The 11,549-nt window shown below is 46.8% G+C and overlaps 4 protein-coding genes across 4 annotated transcripts; 1 reads left to right on the top strand and 3 right to left on the bottom strand.

The window, feature by feature from the left end:
- Window positions 1-563: 563 nt before the first annotated feature.
- Window positions 564-1,469, bottom strand: BHQ10_004841 (uncharacterized protein; the record flags this gene model as incomplete). The annotated part of the gene is made up of 1 exon (XM_040877251.1): window positions 564-1,469. The coding sequence occupies one exon, from the start codon at window positions 1,467-1,469 to the stop codon at window positions 564-566; it is 906 nt and encodes a 301-aa protein (XP_040733345.1).
- A 2,561-nt stretch (window positions 1,470-4,030) lies between these two features.
- Window positions 4,031-4,925, bottom strand: BHQ10_004840 (uncharacterized protein; the record flags this gene model as incomplete). Its single annotated transcript, XM_040877250.1, has 3 exons — window positions 4,031-4,139; window positions 4,204-4,529; window positions 4,584-4,925. 3 exons carry the CDS (start codon window positions 4,923-4,925, stop codon window positions 4,031-4,033), a joined length of 777 nt encoding a protein of 258 aa, XP_040733344.1.
- Window positions 4,926-5,729: 804 nt separating this feature from the next.
- On the bottom strand, window positions 5,730-7,372 carry BHQ10_004839 (uncharacterized protein; the record flags this gene model as incomplete). Its single annotated transcript, XM_040877248.1, has 4 exons — window positions 5,730-6,629; window positions 6,682-6,777; window positions 6,899-7,191; window positions 7,249-7,372. 4 exons carry the CDS (start codon window positions 7,370-7,372, stop codon window positions 5,730-5,732), a joined length of 1,413 nt encoding a protein of 470 aa, XP_040733343.1.
- Window positions 7,373-9,838: 2,466 nt separating this feature from the next.
- BHQ10_004838 (uncharacterized protein) lies at window positions 9,839-11,344 on the top strand (the record flags this gene model as incomplete). The annotated part of the gene is made up of 2 exons (XM_040877247.1): window positions 9,839-10,069; window positions 10,124-11,344. The coding sequence occupies 2 exons, from the start codon at window positions 9,839-9,841 to the stop codon at window positions 11,342-11,344; spliced, it is 1,452 nt and encodes a 483-aa protein (XP_040733342.1).
- Window positions 11,345-11,549: the final 205 nt, after the last annotated feature.

Here is an 11,549-nt window from a genome sequence, read left to right as displayed (position 1 = left end):
ACGGAGATCTTCATTTCGTTCGGTCTCTGTTGATCTACCTTCTGTTTATCTTTGAGTTTCAACTCGTGTGTTCTCGTCTGACTACTACGAGTATACTACACAATATACCCTGACCGGCTCAACGATCTGAGTGGTCGGCTCACCAGTCACACAGTGTCTTTGGGGTCAGTGCATGTACATGTGTAGGTGTCAATGCATCCGCGGATGCACGCAATATGCAAGAGCACATAGTGGCACCTGTGTGTTTTTCTTTTTTTCGTTTTTATCTCGTTCGAAACTAAACCCGAACGAGTAGCAGCCTCCCAGTCCATGGCATGCATTATATTACCAGGATCATTCATCTCATCTTTCAACAATTCTACACCTTGACTTGAAACACGAAAGAACATTGACATACTTCGTGCCGTAGGCCAAGAGCCTCGGGAATGCTCAACAGCTGTCTGTCAATACGACAACCACATGGACTACATTCCATCAGACAAACCAAGGTTTGGGAACTACATACGTATCTTATATTTGAGAAATATGCTTCATGCTCTATTTGCTCGGGATTAAATACACAATCAAGCCGAAACCTCTTCAATAGCCCGCGCAACTGCCGCCGGATCCTCCAAGGGAATCAAGTGCTTCGCCCCCTTGACAACACTGAACGCGACATTGAACCCTCTCGCGACCAGGTTCTGCACAACCTCACTCTGCACCCGATCCTTTTGCTCTACCACATCAAACTCACCCGCCAACACACGAACCTTGACATTTTGAGTTTCTGGCAATTTAGAAATCCGATCCAAGACCGGGATGAGATCCTCCTGCATCCCATGCTCAAGCCATCCTTCTTTTGCGAGCACGCATCCAGCAAGACTGTCTTTTACCAGCATTTCGATGTCGTCTTGCGTCAGTAGATCCGGGCTGGATAGGACATTCGATATTACAAACTGGACGGCTTCTGTGGTGTCGTAGGCATGTTTCTGCTGCTCGCTCATGTCGGGCGGTAGGGCGAACGGTGTCGGTGGAGCCGGTGCAACCAGCACCACACCCTTGATAAGTGGTAGAATCTCATCTGAAAGACTTTCGTGAGCTGCCAACGCCACTTTGGCGCCCATGGAGTGGCCGACGAGCACGATACCGTTGTTTTTGACGATAGATGCAGTGGTTTGATTCGTGGCTAGGGACTGCAGTACAGCCGCGAGGTCGGACGCGAGTGGTGTGATGGAGTAATCCTTTCCCGTAGCACCGTTTTCGGCGGTAGGTCCTGTCGACAGTCCCCATCCTCGATTGGTGATTGAGACGCTGGCGTAGCGCGAGCTGAGCGAGGTGGGCGAGTCTGGTGAAGTGAGTTTGTGCCAGGTCGAACTTGTGCCACCCCAGTAATGAAGGAAGACAAGTAGAGGCGATGAGTCGGAGATAGATGACTCTTTCACCAGATGGAGGTGAATCTTTGCTTCGGGAGATGTTTGTACGAACTCCATGCTATCTTGGGTTTTCGTGGAAGGTGTTTTCTTGTTTGATTTGTAGGTCTGATTTTGTAATTGTCGATTGATATATCATAAAGCAAACTCATCGACGAGGCTTGCAGTGATCTTATATGCTTTTTTAATATCAACAATTCCAAATTCTCGCGGGATAATTCCGATGTCCTCTCCAACATGACCTCGAAAAAAAGCAGTTCGATTGGCTCCGACGTAGATGACAAATTACGTGGCTAGTCAATGGCAGCAGCATCCTGACTAATGCAGCTGACTAAATACTCGAAAGGGACCGTCCCGGCAAGAGTTGCCTTCCGAATCGACTTCTAGCATGAAGGCCGATTGAAGGGCGAATAATGAAGAATTCGTCGGATTTTTGTGCAATTTGTCCGTACATATTAGACAGCGGAAGTAGTCTGATTTGATGTGTAATTGTGAGATAGTCTGTTAGCGGCCAAGTTCTGTTGTGGCATTTCGTTCCGCACTTGTCGCGAAAGTAGCCCTAACTTCTCTTGACTGGGCTAGGTAAGATAGTAAAGTAGAACCTGGCTGTAGCGATCAAAAGGCCTTCTCAAGTAGTAGGATTGTATCAAGCGATGTCATTTCATGTAGAACGGAGAGATCTTTTAACATGCCGGCCTCTTCAAAGAATCATCTACTCGCTAAATTAATACAACTTCAGATACTACTGTCTACGAAGCCTCTGCTTGCTATAGCCAGATCCTCCTCTAGAGTCCTTTTAGAGACCGGTGATATAGTTGGAATCGACATTGAATTTTTGTGCAAAACAAGTATATATTAGTAGTAGTAGTAGTAGTAGTAGTAGTAGTCAATCTTAAAAATTCTTCTAAAACAGAGGCCTTCACGTTTAACTGTACACATACATGCGAGTTGGGATGAATGAAATCAAAAACCCTGCTTGCTCAAATGATGGTGTAAGCCTTCCAACTGCGAGTCAGCAATTTTCCCTGGTCTTTCATCATGACAATACGCAACAATAACGCAGATTCGAGTCCTTCCCAGATCCAGGCCTTCCCGTGTAGCCTGATATCGCTCATTGACATATAGTCATGGCAAAATAAAAAGGAAAGAAGAGGAGAAAAGAATCGAGAGACACACCTTTCTGACACCAGAGATGACGGGAGGCAAGGCTCATTCTGGTCTGCCGTATTGCTTGCCTTGGGATCAACCTCTCGGCCAGAGTCGCCGACTTGTTATGTGATAACCTCAGCTGTTTCGTCAACCGATGCCTGATCTGGCTAATCCTCCCCCCAGTCAACAAAGAGCAGTTTTTCGAGAGATGTTTGACTTGCTTCGGATTCCCAATGAGAAAAGAAGGCAAGGTTCAATTGGCATATGTTGGATCCTGAGGTCGATGCCTCAATGCCTGAACAATCCACAAATAGGATACAGGCTTCATCCACACTATATGTGTTTATCAAGCAGTAAGATAAGTGTCAGCGTAATTTAAAAGAATGAGGACAGATCAAGGTGGTCATACTAACTAACCCTGACTATGGTAGAGATAATGAGGCTCAGATATAGCACTTTTGGGGAAAGAGCGGTTGCTCAATAGATAGAGTTGAGACATCTCATACCTCTCCACACGTCACTAAGTTGGCCCATGGATATCGTAGAAATTGAGAGTTCTTGTCCAGCACAGTTGACGAATTACATATATCAACTGATTCAAATAATAGCATGATCCTCATACCCCTTTACCATTGGATGTTAGAATACAAATCTCAGCAAAAGCCTTCTACGGCCCTCCTGATAGTATTACAACTCACCTGATTCTGCTTAACTTCTTCATCTGCTCACCACCACCTATTACCTCATAATTCTTACCAGACCGACCTTCTTGTGGCTATGCTACATCTGCCAAGACCACAATCGGAGGATATTGGGACCTCTCGTTTTTTGTTTTTTGTTTTATCTTCATGTAAGGACTGAATAGTTGCTGACCGAAGGATATATCACATGTATGAAGAACAGACCATTATTTTGGCCAATAAGTGCATGGACCCTGTGAACAGTTTCCATCAGTTGATCCCGTGCGTCTCTTCCACACAACTCCTCCACAAACCGTACTGCTAGAACTTACATAATTTTGATACTTGCAGATGATTTTTTTCCAGTGTGCTATCTAACTAGTGAGCTGTAAAACACAACGTACAATCGTAATATGATCTCCACTTTACATTGATTTGGGACAAATCTTCGCGAGGCTGTGCTAACGCCCTAAGGAAACCACACTACTTGTAGCCCTGGAGGGTTGTCGTGATGTGTCTGTGGGGATTTCATATTCTCCGAACAGCCCAAATATAAATGAGGGGTTTTGGGATCAATGGAGAGATTGTCGGGCATATAGCAAGATGATCTCATCTTCTCTTCCCTTCAAGCTGCAGCACTCTGCTCCTTATTACATGTACAGCCAAAGCCGCAGCACCTCTTAGAAAAGGTTGCACGAACCCATACATCAAATACGTAGTTGATTTACTCAGAGTAGATGATTCTGAATAATTTGCTTAGGTGCCATGCATATGTAACGACAATTCTATGAATCACTCCCAAACAGGGGCCGCATAGTCTGCGAAAAACTCCCCATGAATCCTCCGTGCATATTCAACCACATTCGGTAATGTGCGAATCAATTTCTTCGAGTCTGGGCCACTGAAAAGACTAATCAGCAAGAGAAAATCAAGAGCTACGAAACGATGCGGAGGTAAAGACATACGCATCACAGACTAATCCAGCAATAACAAACCCATATAAACTTGTATCAGCCTCCGTAGGCCCTTCCCCCCCTAAAGCCCAGAACAACTTTTGACCAGACAGCGACTTGTGTCTCGACTCTGCTAGCAGGTCGTCAAGACTGTGCCAAATCTTGTCTCGGAAAGAATGTATTTCCTCAGCAGAGAAACGGCCTGTGCCTTGGCTGTGTAAGCCAGCGTTGTTTTTACGCCAGGCTAGGTATCCTACTATCACGCGGATGGGGTATGGTATAGCAGCCATTACTCCGTCACGCATTGTGTAGTAGTTTTCATTCCAGCGTTCGTTTGTCTTTTGGTTAATTAGCGGCAAGCTCGACGTATCGTTCCGAAGTCCGAGTCATACATTGTAAAAATAGACCTTATCCTCCAGTAAAGCCCTCAAGGCTTGATCCACGGCCTTCTCCGTTGGCGATAAGCGATCATTCAAGTCTGGTAAAATACCATGCTCCGTCAACTGATCACTGATGAGCTGCGTATCTGACAGAAACTCCGGCTCGCTAGTAGTCTTAGGTGTAGCGATGGACATATATGGTATTTTGCCTCGGGGTGCTTTTATGAGCGATCCCTGCTCTGGTGTATAAGATACGCCCGCAAACCGGAGGCGCGCCTCGAGTTTGGTGACGAAGGGGGACCAGACGTAGTTTGCGGTTGCTGGGAAACCGCGGTATACAGTTATGTTTGCCATTTTCTATATTTACTCAGGTGTTGCTCGGTTCTTGTGTTGAATGTCGAAGTTTAAACACTGTCTAGTTGGAGAGAAAAAGAGAGAACAAGGGTGAACAGGGGATGGAATTTGAGGGAAGAACTGGAAGATACTTAAATATTAGAATGTTGATGCCTGGATATTCAGGCTTTGAGTTTTATAGATCTAAAAGCAGTGTGGATCAGCAGCTGAGCCTGATACAGTATAGCATGTATGATGTGATTGGCTGAGATGATCTGTAAGTAGCTGGCGCCAACAAGTAGGTGAGTCAGCTTAAATCCGTCCAATGGTTAGCTTCCTTCTTCGTAAACATGACAACTCCCACCTTACAGTATTCTTATGCTCGACGACAAGTCTTCTGCAGACACCGTGCTGAAGATTGGTTCCTCTGGGAATCTCTAGCTGAAAAGAGAGTATCTGCATCGATGCATTGGACATAACCAAGCAGTTCCTCCGGATGTCGTGCACTGTTCAGCTCCAACAACTTGGTTGACGAACATTACAGCCTTCCTCGACAATCATGTCTGTGAAAAAGAACAATTGATCACAGCAGCCGGCACTGAGCTAGCCACACGTTGACCACCTTGATCAGCAATATCTGTACGACTTGATAGAATGAGTATCACTTGAAGCAGTCGATTAATCAAATCATGGTTCGATTAAAATCTCATTCATCAACACTTATGATATTAAGAAGACTAAAATACAAGTATGTGTTGTTGGTAGGGTCATCAATGCGGTTCGTATACTTTCCACAAGTTTATCTCAGAATCTATATCATGTCAATTAAACCAACCCCAAACGCCGTGAAAATTCGCAAACTGGAAAACGCGGAAATGATAAAAAGAAGCAATATGTATATGCTAGAATGAGAACGTTGTGGTGCCGTTTGCATGGCGTGGCCTCGCTGATTGGGATCAGGACGAGGTTGGTCAAACGTTGCAGGGGTGTGAAGGAGAAGTTCCGGGCAACGGGACGGGTATCATGGATCAAAACAGTGGTCGCTGCGCTGTGCCGGGCTGTGCATGCAAATGCAATAAGAAACAAGGTATCGATAACGCAATCAATCTTGATCTGGATTCGTGAGCTGTTCAGACACACGAGGTTAGCATGCATTTCACAAGCCGGGATAAACGGACGAACCCTCAAGACAGGGCGCGAATAGTCTTCTTCGTCGCGAAGAGACACCGCGCTAAGCCGATCCCCATTGGGATACAAAACTGCATCCTTCTTCATGCGATTATCGGTAAATGCGGTGTTCGGACTGAGATAGTCATTGGGCGACGTAGGCGATGTTTCGCTGCCGATGAAATTGTGCATGAAGCTCATTTGCGAGCCTCGACTTTGACGTCGTGTGTCGACTGTGCCGCCTGTAACGCTGCCGTCGCCTCCTCCAATTGGTGATCCAGTCTTTTCAGAGCGCTCATCGCCTTTTCGACGCCCAAAGAAGAACCACCACAGTACCAAAGCGGCTAGAGCTCCGACGCCGACAAGCGCGCCGATAACGATACCTGCGATAGCTCCACCACTTAATGACGACCCTTTGTTTTCGGTCGACACTGGCGAGCTAGAGGTCGTAGCTGACGGTGAATTCGAGACCGTGATCGTCACGGGCTGACCGGCGATAGTCTGAACGGAAACGGTTGGTGCAGCTGTAGTCGTTGTACTTGATGTCGTAGAGGTACTCTAGGCACAAAACATTAGTAGTGTTCAAGCGTTTCTTATTCGCGGATCATACAGAAGACACAGACGTCGCCAGAGTCGTGCCAGTAGAAGCTGACTCGGTTACAGTAACAGTCTCTGGTCCGGTGGATGTTTCAGTAGCCGTGCCCTCCTGAGTGGTTGTTAAGACCAGACATTTTTGAGATTGCACCAAACCACCTTGACATATGAATCCGGGGTAATTATATACGTGCAAGGATTGGTAGGGCAATATGTAGTGGGGTATTACTCACCGAAGAGGTAGATGAAGAGGAAGAGGAACCAGTAGCGGTTGCAGTGCTTGTGCCGGTTGCAGTTCCGGATGCTTTATGACCCGACATGGCAATGTAGCCGTAATAGCCTTTGTCGGTATTTCCGCAGAGGTCGGATGGATAGCCTGGACAGCTGGTGTTGCATTCAGACACGTCTACTGTGGAAGCAGGGATGTAGTTGGAGCACCAGCAGTCCTGGCCTTGGAGAACTGCAAAGGCGTAGTCTGCACTGCATTGCGTATTGCATGCTCCGTTTGATTGATATATGTCGGTATCTAGATAGTAGAATTAGTACCAGTCGGAGACTTCCAAGCGAAGCAGATGTAGCATACTTTCAGTGCTTGATGAAGCGGTGTTTTCGGCAGAACAGTATTCGATCGTGAGGGCAGCAACTGACGAAGAGCCAATGAGAAGAGCGGCAACTCCTAGACGCGCCATCTCTCGGAAAGCCATCATTATGCCAGCGAATAAGTCCTCCTCGCCGTGTCTTGACGTAATCTTGTATATTATCAACCAGAGCGATCAGGTGATGAATCTGAGTCGGAGGACGTCTGGTGAATTCGGTCGGCGGTGGGCAAGTGCCCGATCTGTAGACGTTTACTCACAACGATGTTGATAAATCGCCAGCAGCATCTTCGCACCGCTCGCGGCCGGTATAATCTGTTCGGTAGCTTGATGGTCTTTGGTTGCGGTTGTCGAAGGATAGAGAGAATGAAGGTGAAATGGTCGGCAAGACGCGGAAGGGAGAAGAGACGAGAGTAGAAATGAGGACGTGTAACAAAGGAGAAGAGGCCTGTCAGACAATCGATGAGACAGAGACTCCAAGCAGAGACAATTGAGTCAATGACGAGTACTGAGAAGAAGTATTGCAGAGAGTCAAAGAGGAGAGATAGGGAAGTTGACCAAGGGGAAAGGAAAGTTGGTTAGTTTGATTAACTAGAGGGGAGGGTGGGTCTGCTACTAGCAGAGACTAGTACGTACCACCGTAAAACTACGATGGCGAGTATTCCTCAATGTATATGTTGTTTATGCTAGTTTCTCCTCAAAGAACATACAGCCAAGTGTTTGCGCTACCTAGACACTGGTGTCTACATCTCTTCAGTGCCTTTCCTGTTCGGTAGCATGAATGTTTACACTTTCCAGCGTTCCCAGATGGAAAGCGGGTAGCGGGTATCGAGCGCCAATCACTCACCCGTTCACAATGGATCAGGGGATCGGATCCTAGCTATCCTTGCCCAATGAGACACGCACATCTGGTGGAAATTCTTATCCCAGGCTGTAAGTGGCTGACCGGATTGGAATCACTGCACAGTAATCACTTCGAAGACAACATACACAGTACGCAATCTTGAGTCGCGAAGAGGTACATCCCCTGTGCTGTCTGCTGCCGGCCTAGCGAGCACTTGAGTAGGCCATTATTATTCAGTAACCCGCTACGCAAGCAGTATGTCTACTACGAGTGAATGCATACTCCATGTGCCGATCGACATCGCCTCTGAGGTGCCAGGCGATAAGGCTAGTACGCGCCATCCAAGAGCCAACCGATGACTGTCCACTATTGAAAAAGAACGGTCATCCAGTCTACTACCACGGCTCGAAAGGGTTGCAATTGCATTGTAGCATGATATGATAGTTGTGCGAGCAACGCTCAGACACTCCAGTGTCTCAAGCGGATACCTGTGTGATCGACAGGTGCTCGGTATACGATGGTTTGCTACGGGTCTTCGACCACGTCAAGTCTTCAACATGAGTGTCGTGACATAACGAATTGATGACTGCAGTGTTCTGGATCCAGCGTTCTCAAAACAAATTCGTAATCCATGATTATATACATCCTTGAGGCCGAGATGAGGTAACATCGCCAACTTGATTGACGTATCCCTCGTATCAAATTTCCGATTGAGTTTCTCCCTCCAAATCGCATCCATCCACTCAGCGAAAAAGCAGCGGAACCCAGCCAATCAGCACGATCTGCATGTCTCGAATTTTGATTACTTCCTGGATCATTAATACTGATAATATACTACGTAGTACATCAGTTGATCCATTTTTMAAAAAAAAAAAAAATATTAGCCACATCCGAAGCACTGCATTGGATGCAGTACAAATCTAAATTCGTATCCTGGCCGTTAGTGGACGTCTTATACCTCACGGGCTCACATGCATTGTGGCGAGACTTATCTCCGAGGCTGTTTTGGAGGTCTGTTTAAATATTTAGACTGCATAGGAGCCTGTTGGGACATATGAAGTTGAGTCCGTGAAGTGGCAGTGAATCTTATAGTGGCGTTATGACGATTGTATTGAATTGTTTGCCATGTCGATTACTTACGACCTGATGGCGAGATGCATCAAGTTGAACTGGCACATAGAGCGTCATGAATACAGACAGGATGATAATTCCCATCGATTACAGGGAGTTAATCTAGGTCGCTACGGTGTTTCGTTAACCTTGAGAAACAAATAAAAAAAATGCTTTTGTCATCGCCAACGTTCTAGGGCTTATCGCCCGATCGGGTAATTAATGTCGGTAGGGTTTAGGGTTCGTCCCCCATGCGTCGATGGAAGGGAACTTTATACCGAAGATTAACTCAGTTCCATAGCTTATAAGGCTATAATGCCATGGTATCATTTGACATTCCAAAAGTCAATAGAAAGAAAGACAATGAAGAGACGCAAGAAACAAAGCCGTCAGCTTTTCAGCCGAAACTCTGAGTCATCATATACCTAAGTACAACAACGAGCAGACGTTCAGCGTCAAGACAACAAAAGCGTGCTCTATCAATCGATTCGCTTTGTTTTTCTGGCACTTTGTATAGAATCAATGACTGAAACAATCCAATCCGTACGGAAATCCTCGACAATATCAACTGTACACGAACCAGCAAACGAGTATACAAAAGTCTGCACAAGCAATCAATCATCATGGAGGACAGAGACACATACAAAACGCAAAGAATTATCAATTCTGTCTTTTTCGAGCACGCTAATTGGTGGATTGCCGAGCGATTGGCAGAACTTATGGCGGGATTGATGATGAATTCGAAATATAGTGATTTGACGCTGGAGTGCGATGGCGAGACATTTCCGGTGCACAAGGCAGTGGTGTTGACGCAGTCGGTTGTGTTGGAGAAGGCTTGCCAGGAACCTTGGAAGGTATTAATTTAGACTCTTTATAGTATGTTGACTGGTTTGGCTAACAGTGCGTAGGAAGGGGTCGAGAATATCATTCAAATCAAAGAATTCGACGCCCAGACTGTCCGCCGCATGGTTGAGTTTCTGTACACGGGAGACTACGACCAGGGCAAGCCCGAATTCGTCAACCCAACTACCAACGGCGAATCTGCCGACGCAGGGGACGAAGCAGAGGATGTGGACAGCAACTGCGGCGATGATTTCCATCCACTCTTTGAGCGATGCCGCTCCAATCTCGATGCTAACATTCAGTCCCTCGAAGCTGGAATTTCTAACATCAGCCTCAACGCCTACCAGCCGTCATCGCCGTCGGTATCGGCATCAGAGCGCAACGAATGGGGACCGGACGATGAAACCGCGGCAAATGACTTTTTTGACGCCTTCTCGCTGCAGTTGGGGGTTCATGCTATCGCAGACTACTATATGATAAAAGTTCTCAAGAGGAAGGCCATTGAGAAGACCAAGACGCTTCTCAAAAAGACCCTGTGGTCCGCTAAGGGGTTTTTGGCGGTTGCTAAGGAGGCCTTTGAGACGACGACGCCGTCGCCAGCATCCACAGCTGCTGCTGAAAAGGAACAAGACGCCGAGACGCTGCGCGATGTTATAATAGAAACAGCATCCGACCACTTCACAGAGATCATCGACAGCCACGACTTTGCGCGATCAGACCTAAACCCCGAATTCGCCGCTATTTTGCTCCAGAAAGCGGCCAAGAAACACAACGATATCCGCGCAGAACTCAAGCAAGCGCACCGAGACAATTTTAACTTCTATATAGTCAACTCCCACCGTACCCAAGAGCTTATGAAGAACATCAGCTACTTACAGGCTCAGACCGCGGCATTCGAGGACTGTGTCCAGCGGGTACAGGAGTTGAGCACGTGTCAGGTTTGCGGATGCGCGTATAATGCTTTGATTCGCGAGGAAGGCGAGAACAATACTGACGACGATGACGGCTATGATGCTGATGGTAGCGTCGATGGATCTGCGACCGGCGTCGGCGCGCAGGAGCGTAAGGTGAAGAAGTATGTGATTGAATGCAAAAAGTGCAATTTGCATAGCGTACGATCGGGAGACCTGCTTCGAGGCGATATGTCGTTTTTCGGTGGTGATGAATTGTACCAGGGCGTTGCGGAACTTTCTGTAGATGAGTTGCCAGCCGAGCCGTGGCTACAAGGCGAGAATGATCAATTTGCCGGGACGCTTTATCCGGACGCTGATGCGGATGATGTGTGAGTCTTGAGCTGTTGGCTGTTCGACATGACTGGGTGGTCGTACTGTACATATATGGATCGGTGTATATAGATGGTCTCATGACAATTGTTTGGGTTGAGCTTCTATATCTGTAGACAGTAATCTATTGAATGAAGCTGTCAGAGCCTCAGCTGCTTGATATACACTTATGTTAAGTAACAGGTGTGCTCACCATTTGAAGAACTGA

The sequence above is a fragment of the Talaromyces amestolkiae genome, assembly GCF_001896365.1.
Source record: "Talaromyces amestolkiae strain CIB chromosome Unknown scaffold8.1, whole genome shotgun sequence".
Taxonomy (NCBI): domain Eukaryota; kingdom Fungi; phylum Ascomycota; class Eurotiomycetes; order Eurotiales; family Trichocomaceae; genus Talaromyces; species Talaromyces amestolkiae.
The sequence above is the reverse complement of the archived record's forward strand: the minus strand, read 5'-3'. Positions and strand labels throughout refer to the sequence as shown.